Below are 16020 nucleotides of genomic sequence, written 5' to 3' on the forward strand. Positions count from 1 at the left end.
ATGACTTATAAAATGTTAAAAAGAGCTTATAAGATGTTTAAGAGCTTATAAGCTATTCTAAAGTGTTTGACAATTTTTTTTAAATATCTTAATTTTTTTTTGTAAATAAATTATTGGAGAATAAAAATATCAAATAAGCTTATTATCCAAATTACTTTAAAAATTAATTCTAAAAATAAGATGTAAAAGTTAACAGCTCTTAAAACATCTTATCAGACATAAGAGCGTACCACCTATTTAAAAAAACCTTAGCCAAACGGACCTTTAATTATATCAGATCTTGAGATGTAACATGATTTCAAATATATATATATATAGTATAATGATTAATAATATATAATACATATATTATTGTACATACAAATTGAAATTGTGTATTAGATAATTGGAGCTTAGAAACTATGGTTATGAAACATGATACATACAATAGTAATTTTTATTATATCATGTGTATCATCAATGCATATCTAAATTGTGCTCCTGTTCTATGTAGCTTCGTGAAAAACAATATATTAGTTTGATATTATTTCAATAAATGGTGATACAAAATCTTGTCTTGCACTGATTGCCGGCGGTCGATGATTAACGGACCACACAGCGTCGGACCAATAATTTTAATCGATCCATGTATGAATGGGTCGTAACTTTCAATTATCCGACTAATTGATTTTGTTAATAATAAATTTAATTATAAATATTTAATTGTACTTATTTTGATAAAACTATGATAATGTACTTTATATAAAAAAAAAAATTCAACATTTAAAAGTTTTAAACTAATATATAAATAAGTCAAAATTAAAAATTGGGAAAGATATAGTTTTCATCCCTCAAATTTGCAATGATTTCATATTTGGTCCCTCCTCGTGTTTATAAAAAAAAAACACATTTGGTCCCTCATATTTCCAAAATTCAATATGTTTAGTCATTTCCGTCAATTTTACATTACTACTAACGGAATCAAGGATGTGTCTACACTGTCTTAACTGACGGAGTAACGGCAAATTGACAGAATTGATCAACGATGTTAAATTATCGAAACATAGGGGATCAAATGTGTATTTTTGTGAATATAGGGGATCAAATGTGAAATTGATGCAAACTTGAGAGATGAGGAGTAAAGACTTAATTTTCCCATTAAATTTTTATATTTACTTATTTGTATGATTGTATAATTATTGCCAAATTTTTAAATGTAATGTTATTAAATGTTTTAGTTTCTATGCAATACTATACATATCTAAACAACAACAAGATATTTTATTTTTTATATAATATTAATTTCGTCAACCAAATAATATTAACTTGATCCCTTTCTATTTCGAACACCAAATTTATTTTTGTTTAAAATAAGAAATAAATAAATATATTATGCTTCGAAATTGAATTAATAAAACAAAAATAGTATTACATGTCTCTTTCTCAGTTTCTCTATGCAGCAATCAAAGTTTTAAATAGTCAAATCGCAAAGCCCACTTTGTTGACTATCTATTCTATTCCATACACAATTTTGGTTGAAAAAAATGAAATTTGTTTCCATTAGAAAAAAAATTTAATTTTTTCAAAAGTAAAATGTGGATTCCAATTTTCGTTCCAGAAAATTCTGAATGCAAAAATTCATTCTGATTTTGGAAGTTTTTGAATCGGTAGAATTTCGAAACATTACATTGATAATCTCTTGTATCAAATTCGAATATAATATAATTTTCATAATTCTTCTTTTTTTTTTCAAATTTTACAGTAAAATGCAAGAAAATCTAAAAAGAATTCAACAAAATGCAATAAATAAAACTACATGTACAACAACAAATTGGAACAAATATTTTTTTAATAAGAAAAAAATGCAACAAAGAGTCTTTGATGCCAAAATCACATTAACTTGCCTTTTTAATATTTATATTTTTCATATAAAATATAGAGTAAATAGCGGTCACCCCTGAGTTAAAAAAGTCAAATTACGAAAAAACTCATTTTGTTTACATAACTACAGCCCCTCGACTATATATTACCTTATGAAAAAATCCCTCTAGTTGGTATATTTAAGAGCGTTCAATCGGTCAAAATTCTACTGAAATTTTGGTACGCCAAAATTTCATACAGTTTAGCGTTGGTTCGGTAAATAACTGAATTACCAAAATTTTATTAAAAATATAAATTACTTTGAATTTTTTTAATAATCAGTTCAGTAATCGACATGTACCGAATTTTCGTTCGGTTCAATTCGGTTGGTTACCGGCCGGATGAACAACCCTAGGTAAATTTGACACTGTAAGGGTGGACGAGTAATACATAGTTGAGGGTGATGAGTGATGACTGTAATTATGCAAACAAGAAGAGTTTTTTCGTAATATGACCTTACCTCATGGGTTGGCCGTAATTTTTCCTAAAATAATATAAATTATATTATGGAATTACAAAATATATCATAAAATTATATTATATATTTTAAGAAAAAAGTCGAAATATACAAAACTAAAATCATATTGGAAATCGAAATTTCTAATAATTTTAGATACAATTCTGATTTCGTTCCAAATAAATTCAGAAAAATCGGAAATCGAAACTTTGAAAATCATATAAAAATACGGCTCCAAATTTTGATGTTTTGAGATCAAAATTGGCGGAATTTGAAAATTCCGTTATTATGATTTTCAGTCCTAGTTTCCATACAACTTCTTAAATATTTTTTATCCTTTGTTAATTTAAATAAATATATTAAATATAATTCCAGCTGATTGCGACATCCATTTTATCTCAAATCAACATTCATCCCCTTTTAAAATATGTGAAACAAGTGTAATTAAAAAATAGAATAAATGAAATAGACACATTAGATTAGATAATGGTTGGAACACCAAACAACCCCTAAATTAGAATATACAGTTTTTTGGATAATGAGTTTTAGATAAAAGCAATTATAAAGAAAAGAAAAGATGCTATAGAGCTCTAAATAAACAATCACACAATAATTGATCATATTTTTTGGACAACAAATTAACTCAATTTTTTTCTAGGTAATTGAAGACACGTGTATAGATTCATACACATTGTGAAAATTTGTATGTAAAATTAAAGGTGGAAAACTACTCAGCGAACTTATAATATATAACCGTAAAACTTTATAGGGTAATTGTAAATCACGACCATCATAAGGTAAGGTCAAATTACGAAAAATAATTTCTCATCTTTGAGTAATTAGTGGAATTTTCTAGATTATATGGAATATTCTCCAATTTATACCCGTTTGATCCCGTTCGAGCTCCACATTTTAAAACAAGATAATCATAAGTTGTACCTTTTGACTTGTAAATATCAGATTGTGATGCATCAGAATCTGTGTTTTTGTAAAAAACAAGTACAAACTAAAGAACATGCAGCAGAATCTAGAAGATTTTGTTGAATTTGACACCATAAAAGTGTACGTATAAGAAAATTTATAGTTGAAAGGGTGATTGTAATTATCCAAACATCAGAGATTTTTGTAATTTGATCTTACCTCAGGGGTAAGGCCGTAATTTTACCCAACTTTATATATATACACATTAATGTATATCAAATATGCATATATTACCATAGAACTTCACCATAGATGTACATACAAATAAACCCAATATAAAAACACCAAGTATCAAGGCTTCTTTAGTACATTACATTGTATCAATCAACTTTCCAAATGAAAAAAAAAAAAAAAGATACACAAAAAGGATTTTTAAAAAAAAAAAAAAAAAGCATTAAATTGGTATAAAATACATATCAGATAATATAGGTTTCAGAGTACTACACTCCCATCATACAAAAGCCAGTTTGGACATAACATAGTAAAACATCAACTGGCAAAAGGATACATATATATGATATATATGTATTTTCACAAGAGTTAATTTAGAAAGAATAAAAGGCGACAAAAATTTACAAGGACCCTCGAATTCCGTCGGAAACAACCAAAAAAAAAACACCGATAAAAAATTTACAAGGACCGACAGAAATTTCCGAGTAAACTATTGCCTCTTTTTGACTTTTTGCAGCAAACATAGGAGAAGTGTAAGCAAAAGCAGAGCAGAGCATTACTTGTTCGAAGATGGAGAACGACCGATGAGTCTGCATTGTTCCGGAAGCAATGAACACATCACTTGCCCATTTACGGGAAATAATTCCCCGTCGATTCCACATCCGTTGTGCGTGTGCTTTCCGGGTTTAATTTTGACTGATTTAACCTGCATTTATTTTCAGTAGGAATTTCGTTTCGTATTCTTCAAACTGAAATTGAATAAAGATTACAAATCCAACCTAATTTTAGTAAATGACATTTTTACCCTTACCAAACTATTTGATTTTAATGTAAATTACACCACCCTGTCTCGTCTCCAAGTTACGTCTCGGATTTACATCTAAACACCCTTCAAGTTTGAAATATTACGTATTTGACTTGGTTACAAATTTACTAATATTAATCAAGGTTAAATTGAACTTTCCAACAAGTCAATGGTCAAATGCAATCTAAATCAAACCTCGATTGAGGTTTGTTCAATTTTCCGAACCCGAGGGGTCTAGATTAATCACACTGAACATTTCAATTGATATATTTTTTTGGTTGTTCATGTGTGAGTGTATGCAAATAAATGGGAGAAGCTCTTTACCTTAATATACTCGACGTACGGCAAGGACAGGTGTCGCCCCATCTGAAGACGTAAGAAGAATCTCAAAAGCTTGAGCCGCCCACAGCCACGAACAAGCAACAAATCCAAGCTATTATCATCATGCTCCGCCTTAGGAGCCACCACTTGAGAACTCAAACTCTGCACCGTCTTGCAAGAGTGATTGCACACCAAAACCCCCAAGAATTGCCCTTTCGCCACCACCCAATTCTCTACCACCTCCTCCTTCTCCACACCACCACCACCGCCACCTTCACCGCCCTCCGGTTGGCCCTCCAAATCCCACTTCGGCTCCGAATCCCAACGGGGCTCCGCATCCCAAATGGGCCCCGGATCCGATAAAGTAGATGATATATCCTCCTTATCGTACGCCGTCATCGTATTATTAATATTATTATTATTATTATTTCCCCAAGAACTCCTAGTGGAGGAATCATTAGTCAAGCCACTCCACCCCTTATCAGTTCTTGATTTGGATCGAGTTCTTGGCCAATTAGGAGTATTAACCGAATGGTGTACAACTTCCGTTTCTGCATTCACATTATTGTTTCTTCCAATCGATAACCGTTTCGATTTCGAATCGATGGCTCGAACGTAATCCGAAGGCTCGGTGCTGCTGCATGTGGTGTCGAAATCCGCACCGGAGTTTCGACTAGGTGTCATTATCGAGTCGATGCTTGACAGGCTGGAGGCTCGAGGGAGGCCTTCTTTGTTTGACCTACGCATGATATCTGTGTAGAGCTCTGACATGTCTATGACTTGTTGATCGGGCGAGAGTTTTCCTTCGTTGGATTCTGTTTTTGCTGGAAGGTATTCGACTTCGTAGTTGTATTTGGGCAGGCAGAGGAATTTTAAAACACCGGCTACAAAGTAGCGTAAGGGGCCAAATCGTGACTGGTATTTCTCGGAGAGTTCGAGTACTGCAGCAAAGTAGAGAAGATGAATAGTACTTAAAATAATTTTTTTTTCCGAACATTAGCTTTGAGACAAACTGTTTCTAACTGAAAGGTGCGAATGAATTACCGTCGCTTATAAAGCCAAAATATGTAACTGTCATGCCAAAATGAATAGCTCCGGTGTGGAGCCACTCCACGGCAAAAACATCGGTGGCAGTAAGACCACCCTGAAAAAAAAACCCACAAAAATGCAGCAGACATTTTATAAGTTCAAGATTTGAAATTTATGAATTTCAACTTATTCACACACTATAACCGAGAAGATATCATTGAAATGGGAGTTCATTAGATAATGTGTAACGAAGGGATTTCTGGACCAAGATTCTGTGTGGCAAACTCATGTCCAAGATATCAGGCGAACCTCTATATAGAGGAGCCATATATTGAATTAAGAAAAGGCAACTTAAGCATGGAATCAATTGAACGACACAAAATCTAAGTAGGTTAACAAAAAGAAGACTTAAGACTTAAGACTCAGAACATTCTCTATTGAGTCCTTCAATGTACTTTTATAACAAAGCAATAAAATGTGAAGAGGGTTAAAACAGCTACCTTAACAATTGCTATAGCTGCAGATATTGGATCTCTAACACCAAGAACAGTCCAGACCAACGAATTATCCGAACCAGCAGGAATTATTCCAATCGGGATTGAAATTGCTTCTTTTTGGTTCTCTCTGCTAAGTAAACCATTCAAAACCTGCATTTTTTGGAGATGAGAATTCCACTGATTAATGAATGAGTTAGAGATTTATTAGCAGTGTTAACGTTATAATTCGAACTCCATCATACTTCTGAATGACAATTAGTCAATTTTCTCATAAAACCATGTTGCTTATAATAAAATCATACAGGTTATGCTGATCGTCAAAATCAAATTCGTGACATTTTGAAAGACATTAAAAAAAGTAAAAAGAGCATATTGATTGCTGAAAAGAAAACGCATAGATGCTCAGAAGCTACACGTTTTAACAACCCAATAAAGGTGATAAAGTTCTGGAATCTTCTAGAGCAGTCGTAACAACCTAAATTTATATGAAACTTTTGAGCAATGATAAAATATAAGCAACTACTGCACAGCAAATCAACAAGGAGAAAAAAGTGACTCGTAGTCTCGTATAAACCTCATTTATGATTCCATCACCTCCTACGCATATAATACCTGCAAGGACAGTAGACGGAGGCGTAAATAGTCAAATGAACGAGCACAATTATATACATTGGTTGCAAAAAAGTATAAAAGATATATATAAATGTACCATCAGGACATGTGCTGAAATCGACACTTGCTGCAAGTTTCCTAGCATGACCAGCGGATGTTGTTTTGACAACCTCTAATTCAAATCCTGCAAGCTGTAATTCATTGCATGAAGAGAAAAGTAATTATTAGACCCTACCACAGCAATAAAGATACGTCAGCCAGTCAATTAGGTAATAGCAAAATATCCCTAGAAGTTTAAAGATAAGTACTTTCATGTAATTATTCGTTAATTTAATATTTAGTCAAAATAAAAGAAACTATGGCCAACCACCATGTAGCCTAACAGCCTATAGAGCAAAAAAAAATGCCTTTCAAAACAAGGGGAAAAAGACAAATGAAAATCTTAATAACTACCTTCGCCATTTTCGGCTTATGCGCATAGAAACTTATAATAATGAGTTTGGGTGTCATCTCTAACATGAATGCAGCTAACATATAGTCCAAATGGGCATGTATTTCCCCAATTATGAAAACGCTATAATTTTCTTTTGTCACACTAGAAGTGGAAGCATTACCACAGCCTTTATAGAGAACTACGTCACATTTTTATGTGTTTTCATTTTTTAATATAAATAACGAAATCCAGAGATAGCCCACTTTTATATGTTTTTGAATTCTTTTGCCACGGATCAGAGATAGCACACTTGGAAGTTTTTGTCATCTACACGATCTTTGTTATGCAAAAAATCTCCCGTTGGTCAATTACAAGCATTTGTTCGTTCCAATTGTGCTGTTGTTGGCCATGTAGCAGTATATATATATATATTTAAAGGCACCAGAAGAAAACTTACTTTGAATATAGGCTCAACCATTACATGAAATACTTTGCTCGAGCGGCCACGCCCAGATCGGGGGTTTAAAATGACAAGCATTTTGGGTGGGGTTTTACATCTTATATACGACTCGAGAGGAAATTCATTGAAAATCAATTCCGTACTCTGCTTCTTGGAAGCCATAGGGTGAGGCAAGCAATTCACATAGCACTGTTGATCTGCAAACGCATTGACCCACAGAACTGCATCTTCTGATGTTGAAGCGAAGAACCGTAAATCTTTACGACTTCTCCCACTTTTTACAAAAACGCCACCTTTCTTTAACGGATATGCATGCACCGTAAAATGCCTAAGACCAACACAGCAGGACAGCTGCCAAACGAAAAGAACAAGTAGTCATTAGCATAAATTCAAGAAAATGTAACCTATGCATCCAAAGCAATCAAATTTACCGAAACGACATCATCGAGACGCAATATGTTAGAACCCCAAATCAAAGCCTTGCTAGTGAGTTTAGCATCGATCGCATCCAACTTTGCATTCTCCGAGGTTTGTATCTCAGAATTCTTACTCGATTTTCTTTTGTCTAAGGAAAGTTTTCCCGACAAAACTTCGTATCCAAGTAAATCAGACTGTTCATCTCCGACATCGATCCTGTGTTCCTCCCCCTTGGCCTCATTAGGACCATTATTATTATTGATACTTAGATCGCCAGATTTTGCAGCCTTTCCTCTGCTATTACGTTTTTCTGGAAAGACAACTGGAGAAGTCTGTTGTCCTGTTGTTACTTGAGAGCAAATGCCCAAACGACGAAGAGACTGTTGAGTTGACAACCTCAAAGAACTGTTCTTGGATAGACTTCCACTCTTCTGCATATCGACTTTTAAGCACAAAATGTGGGATAGTGGAAGAGAAGGGGTGACTAACAATCTAAAAGTTATACGATCCAAGGGGCAGATAATCCAGGGTCCAAATAAAAATTCACCATAACAACTAAACCTGCATTATTTAAAAAAAAACATTTAATCATCATCAAAATACGTAGTGAAGAAAGCAGTCCAAACTGTCAAGTGGTAGTGGTAGTGATAGTGGCTAACTACTTGTTATTCTTTTGGAGTTTAATATGTAGCTATTGCAAGGTAGTTCGTTCGATTCTCTTTTATGACTAATTGTGTTGTGTACAAGACTTTATTCACCTAAAAATGATGCGCAGTTTAAGCTAGTTTAAGTATTATAACCACCTTGTTTCAGTATCGAAAATCAAAACCACTACCCAGTCGCACAATATTATCAACAATCTAAAAGCTCTTAAAAGTAAAGTGCAAACCATAAAATTCTGCACAATCAATTAACAAAAACACAAGAAATTAAATTTAAACACAAAAGGCCGTAATCTTGTCGAATAGAGCTGATCATTCCATCACAATAAGGAGGCACACTTTCTGTAATAGCTGACCAGAAGATTAATCATTTTCTTTTTTTCGCCGAATTTTCAATTTTTAGAGCCACAAAAGTAAAAATCTCAATTAAATCACCTAAAAAAATAAATCCTAGCCAAGCAATAAAAGAAACCCCAATTGAGATTTTTAGAAATACAAGCCATAATTAAATACTACGACTGAAATTCAGCCCAAATCCACATCGGGAATAATCCGATCAACACCGAGTAACAAAAACCCAGACACAAAATTACAGAAAACCCTAATAAACCACACCAACATTGGAGTATAATCGCCGAATCGTGTGACCAGATGTTGAGTAACAGTGTGTGTTGAGGAAGAAAAAATTACTCACCTAATTGTTTTCGACAGAGAGCGGAAAATTGTCCCTCGGAGATGGAGGCGGCGGCGGCGGGCGGCGGAGATCGGAGGTGGGTGGGTGGGGGTGGGTAGGAGAAGCAGAGAAAATGGAACAAATGAGCAGAGAACCCAAGACTGGTTTGTTGTCTTTTTTACAATTTCATTTTTTTTTCTCTCTCTTTAATTATCTTTTTTGATTTTTCACTTTTGTCTCTTTTTCTTTTTCTCCTGACTTTTGTTTAACGTAATTAATTATTATAATTAATTAATAGCTTTGGATTTGTTTTCGGATTTTTTATTTGCTTTATTATATTATTATTATTATTACTATTATATATATATTTGTTGTTTGTGACATTTTTAATTGTTTGAGAATATTTAACACATTCTAATATTATTTTATACCCGAAATGATTATATAGCATGGTTTCTATTTGACTTAAAATATAGAATTATTTGTGCACCCAATCCGGTAGAAATGTGATTTTATAATATATTATATGAAATATTTGAATAAAATTATCAAGTAACAATTGGATAGGTAAATTCTTATAAAAAAAAGGGAAAATTACGGCCACCCGAGGTATGGCTAAATTACGAAAAAATTCATCTTGTTTGAGTAATTACAGTAACCCCCTCCTTTTAAATATTTTTATATAAAATTTATGTAATTTGGTTATTTACCGAAACCAAATTTATGTAATTTAGTATATTTAGTTCGGTAAACGGTATAAAATGTTGGCGTTCCGAAATGTCGGTTCGGTTTTACCAATTTAACATCCCTAAATTTACCACTTAATGGGTATTTTCGTAAGATAAAAATAGTTGATGTGTGGCTGCAATTACCTAAAATGAGGGAGGTTTTCATAATTTGACCATAACTCCGGGTGGCCGTAATTTGCCCTAATCTTTTTTAAGTCCTATTACTCTAATAAATTATATTTACTTTTATTCAGTAGTGGTGACAATCGGAATGGAATTTCCGAATTCCGCAAATTTACATTTGGAGGGATCTTTTCGTAAGATAATACATAGTTGAGACAGGTGGCTGTAATTACCCAAACAAGAATGGACTTTCACAATTGAACCATAACTCAAGGGTGACCGTAATTTGCCTAAAAGAATATTAAAAAAAAAAAGAATTGGATAGTAAATGGTTCTTTACTTCTTTTATCCAATATTGAGCTCGGAATTAAGAAGGTGTTTGGCTCAGTTTATAAGTTGCAAAAAAAAATTATAAGATGTTTAAGAGCTTATAAGCTCTTTTAAAATGTTTGGTATTTTTTTAAAGATCTTAAAAATTCAAAAAATAAATTCATGAAGGACAAATAAGATCTTTTTAAAAAGTATATATACCCCCAAGTTTTTATTTAAGATTTTATAATGAACAAATATTAAATAGCTTATAATATTATTATCCAAACACTTTAAAAATTAATTTTAAACATAAGACGTAACAACTTAACAGCTCAAAAAATAACTTATCAAATGTAAGAGTTTATCAGTTTGTTTAAAATAAGGTTAGCCAAACGAGCCCCTAAGTTACATAGTTGTGAAAATCGGATTGAAAAATTTAATTTTTATGAAGTGTCAATTCTAATTTTGATTCCAAAAACTTCATAAACTGAAAATTGTTTCGAATTTTGAAAAAGTTCAAAGTTTTTAGAAAACATGTTACTTCTATACTTACATTTTTTTTGTCAAATATTTTCTTTTAATAAAATATTATTTATTTACTCTAGCCATGTAAAATTTATAAACTATTAACAAGCGGTAGATCGTTATACCACTTGAGTACTTAATACATGAAATTACATATTATTTATTTATACAAATTATATTCAAAATATATCATATGAAATTTGTAATATTGTAACAATATTCAGAAATTTTCGGAAACTAAAACGGATTTGGAAATCGAAATTTCATTTTTTGATAATTCAATTTGGATCCCAATCATTTGGATAAAAAATGAATAATATTAAATAAAGTTTTTTATGCAGAATTTGCAAATTCTATCAATTTCCACCCCTAACTAACCAAATAACTTTTTTTACTTTGACTAATAATAGTTATATCAAATTCGCTCACATCATTCAATAGAATCTTATCATATTGGTAACTTTAATTTTATAATTGCTCGTGTTCAACACAATCTTGTTTCACCAAAGAAATACAATGATGGTCTATTTACGAAAATACCCATATTTTTTGCAAAATTACATCCAACTCCTTATAGTTTGTAAATTTCTTGTATCCATCCCTGCAAAGAGTTGTTAACGTAAGAATTTTCTACAAATTATACGGATTGCCGAACTGGATATAATTATAAAAATATTAGGGATTTTTTTGTTTAGATTTTATTTTAAGTAGACGGTTGTAATTTACCCTTGATTTTATTTCCTACATATAAAGGAGAGAGAGGGTCAAAACTATTTAGGAATTTAATAACATAATCTCAATATTTAGTAATTTATATAAAATGTGATTGAAATTGACACGTTCAATTTCAAGCCAATCATAAGCAAACATTCAATTTTATTCCTTTTTTTTTTTTTAATGTAGTTGTTTGATAATGAAAGGCATCTTTTTAGCACATTCTTCCAATATTAATATTTTATTTTTTGCTATTTCTTTTATGAAGGCCAAAAACTTTATGAAGCACTAACTTTGTTGTTGCAATGAAAGGGCCTTTTAGTGCATTATAGAAAAAAAAGGTAACCTTAGTATTGAAGTCTTGCTTTTGTGTAACGAGTTAGATTAAAAGAATGTTCGGTATTTCGGGTCTTTTAAATGTCGCGCTCTACCAACTCGAACATTCATACAAGTAACGAAATTGAACTATACATTGTGTGTTGTAAATACTTTTGATATATTATACATACGATCGAACACTCAAAAATTGCAATCAACACTCTCCTTCGAATAACGAGCATTGCAACAAAACTTCTCATATGCGACCGATAGTACAAAACAGTCATTTTTATACCAAAATACAAAAATTACAATTACGACCTCGTAGGATAATTATATTATTACAATTAGTCTCTTGAGGGTAAAATTGGTATTTTATGTATGAATAAAATCAAAAATATCCCGTCAAAATTAATATTGTAGCGAGACGATGTAAGTCGGTAACAAACTTCAGGGTCTTTTTGTATTATAAATATGTGATATATTTTTCTATTTTTTTTTGTAAATTATTCTTCGTAATTTACCACATGTAAATTAGTTTTAGTTAAAAAGCAAAAAATAAATAGTTTTAATTCAGAGATGATCTAGCAGTTGGAGCAAGTGAACTTTTGTCAATCGACCCTAGTTCGAATTCTCTTGCCAAAGGTCATTAGGTGGAGCTTGTCACGCATGATTAGCCTATTGCAATTTATGTCTCTCGTATGACTTGCAAGCTATTATACTAGAGTGTAGGTTTAACCATCGCATAGTGCACCTATACAGGGGATCACTTCTTTGCAAATTTATAATTATTTTTTTTGGGCAAATTACAACCACCCCTGAGGTATGGTCAAATTACGAAAACCCCCCTCTTGTTTGGATAATTACAACCACCCCTCAATTCCTCAAATTTAGTGGAATCTTCGAGATTATATGGAATATTATCACTTTTGTACCTGTTTTATCTCATGCGATCTCCACATTTTAAAGCAAGATGATCATAATATGTGTTTTTTGGCTTGTATATATCAGATTGTGGTGCATGAGAAACTACATTTTTACACAAAACGAGTACAAACTAGAGCACATTCCACGAAATCTAGATGGTTATGTTGAATTTGCCACCATAAGGGTGGAGGTGTAAGAAAAAACATAATTGAGGAGGGTAGATGTAATTATCCAAACAATAAGGGTTTTTTTTTATAAATTGATCATACCTCGGGGCTGATTGTAACTTTTTTCATCTTTTGCTTAGGTTTGGTAGCGTCTACTAACTTTGAGGTCCCCCAGCAGCTAATTAGGTGCATAAGTGCAATTTTTATATCTTAATTATAGATTAATATATAGTGTACATTATTATTCTCTGGATTAATGATGTATCGAACCAACAACTATAGTCGTTCTAAATAAATTTAAATTAGTCTAATCAATGGTCAACTCACACTGCTCCATCTAATTATGGGTAATCAGATGTTACATCTGATTATTTGTACTGGGTGAATGTTAACCGTCGATCTGTATATAATTACACACACTCGTGTTTATGTATGATTAGTAGATGATTATTTAACCTCGTCTATAGCTAATAATCACCCGGTGTAAATAATATTAATTATATATTGTGCCCAATGAAGTAATTTTATGGAATAAATAAAGCATAACGCTATTTTTTTTCTTTTTTTTTTCTTTTTTTTTTAACACAAGCATAATGTTATTGATTATATTGTTTCTAAATCCCATGACGATAAAAATAAATGAATACAAACTTTTGCTGTCATATAAAAGTTTTTTTTTTTTAGTTATTATTATTATTATTATTATTATTATTATTATTATTATTATTATTATTATTATTATTATTATTATTATTATTATTATTATTATTATTATTATTATTATTGATTTTTCCAGTTAAAAAAAAAAACAGTTTTTGCACACAAATTATACTCTCAATATAATTTTGTGCAAATTACGGCCAACCCCTTAAGGCAATGTCAAATTATGAAAAAAAGAGCACCCATGTTTGGGTAATTACAATCGCCCTTCAAATATGTATTATTTTACACATCAACTCTTACGATGTCAAATTAAAACACATATAAATGTATACTATATCATACTTATTTAAAAAAAATTGTTTTGTGAAACGGTAATTCGATTTATGTTTTGTTTTAGGATTTTGACACAATGAATTGTTGTCAGAAGTTTTATTGGATATTATGATGTGGTTTATTTTTATTTTATTTTTTAAAACTGAAATTCAGTAGTTATTAGTTTTACTTTTATCCACGTGGATGTTTTTTTTTTTTTTTTTTTTTTTTGAAAATTAAGAGATTTTCATAAAATATCCGTTAAGTTTTGAATTTTTAAAACTTATTTGATTTCCGATTTTTTTTCGAAATTCCAAAATTTCCTGACCTTTTGGAATTGAAATAAATTTTTAGATTCCGAAAATTTTGAAATTGGAATTAGAATTGATTTTGCACTTCCGATTTTTTTTGGAAGTTTTCCGAAAAAACTAATTCCGTCCGACTTTCATCCCTATCAAAAAATTCGCAAATCGGAGTTTAGGAAGTCGAAATGAAAAAAATATTCCAAAACCGGAACTTTTCGGATCGTAACCGGCGGAGATTGGAACTTCCATTCAACTTGCACCCCTATATAAGGAGGAGTTTTTTTCGTAAGAAAGTACATATTTGAAGGAGGTAGTTGTAATTACAAAACGTAAGTGATTTTTTTCGTAATTTAACCTTACATCAGGGTTGACAGCCAAAAGGCCAAGAGCGAAAAACAAATATATAATATATATGTATGGGACGAGCCCAATAGAGTTCTGGACCGAACCTCTCAAGAAATCCAAAATGTGTACTCATTTATTTAAAACGAAAAGGCTGAAAATAAGCAATTCTGCTCCTATATTAATTTAATTTAATTTTCATTTTTTTTAACAAAACACACTAAAATAAAACCATGTTCTCATAAATATCTCCACATAAAAAAAATTCATAATCATTAAATGATTAAATTGTAAACTCTACATTATTTCCATCATTTGAAGGCAAGTTTAACTTGCATTCGACAAGCTCTCTACATTTTTTTTTCTTCCGAAAAAAAAAACGATATATGACTTGAACGTCGAAGAATAATTGTCGAAACAAATCCAACGAGTCATTAACCTAGTGTCTGCATTTGTGTCGTAGGTCGTTTGACGGTTACATTATTTTAATTACAAAAGATATTTAAGTAAAGTTTTATAACTAATAATTCTATTTTCCAATGGCTGCGCCTAATATCTTGATTTAATTCTTGGGAAAAAAAAGGCTTCAAAACATAAATGTAAGAACACCTACTTAATTCTAATTTCCTAGCCATACCAAAATATGGTCTATTTTATGATACACCGCGTAGAGCTTTACCATTCAGAGATTCAAACACACACACCCATATTGGTGTGTGTAGATCGACGGTCAAAGAATCACCAGATATGGCAGAGAAATAACCACCAAAACATAGTACATACTAAAAATTCTCCTTATATATATTAAACAAAATATGATACAAACATGTAAGAACCAAATTGACAAAGGCACAATTTGGATTAAAAATCACAATAACTCTTCGTAACTTCCTAATAAATCTATCTGAGAAGGATCGTAAAACGAATCCGAAGAAAAAATCCCTTCGAATTGCTCCTTCATTTGAGAGGTGAAAACATCTTCAAAAGGCCCCAATAAAGATTCCGAACTAGTTGTGGTCTCGTCCGACGGAGAAATCGACGAGAACATTCGATCGCTGTCGTTCGTCAAAGACCGATCAATTTCGCAGAAATCTCTAAACACTTCATTGTTGATATTGTTGCTCTCCTCCATGTACTGCGATATGTCGGAATTCTTACCGGTGAGTT

At 31.5% G+C, this 16020-nt stretch overlaps 1 protein-coding gene across 1 annotated transcript; it reads right to left on the minus strand.

The window, feature by feature from the left end:
- Nucleotides 1–3731: 3731 nt before the first annotated feature.
- On the minus strand, nt 3732–9673 carry LCBK1 (long-chain base (LCB) kinase 1). Its single transcript, XM_012975227.2, has 9 exons — nt 9439–9673; nt 8097–8643; nt 7663–8016; nt 6870–6963; nt 6735–6772; nt 6164–6310; nt 5679–5778; nt 4638–5575; nt 3732–4214 (listed from the first exon to the last, which is right to left on the minus strand). Exons 2-9 carry the CDS (start codon nt 8517–8519, stop codon nt 4065–4067), a joined length of 2244 nt encoding a protein of 747 aa, XP_012830681.2. The 5' UTR covers nt 8520–8643; nt 9439–9673; the 3' UTR covers nt 3732–4064.
- Between the last annotated feature and the right edge of the window lie 6347 nt (nt 9674–16020).

The sequence above is a fragment of the Erythranthe guttata genome, chromosome 14, assembly GCF_056151865.1.
Source record: "Erythranthe guttata isolate IM_541 chromosome 14, IM_541, whole genome shotgun sequence".
NCBI lineage: Eukaryota > Viridiplantae > Streptophyta > Magnoliopsida > Lamiales > Phrymaceae > Erythranthe > Erythranthe guttata.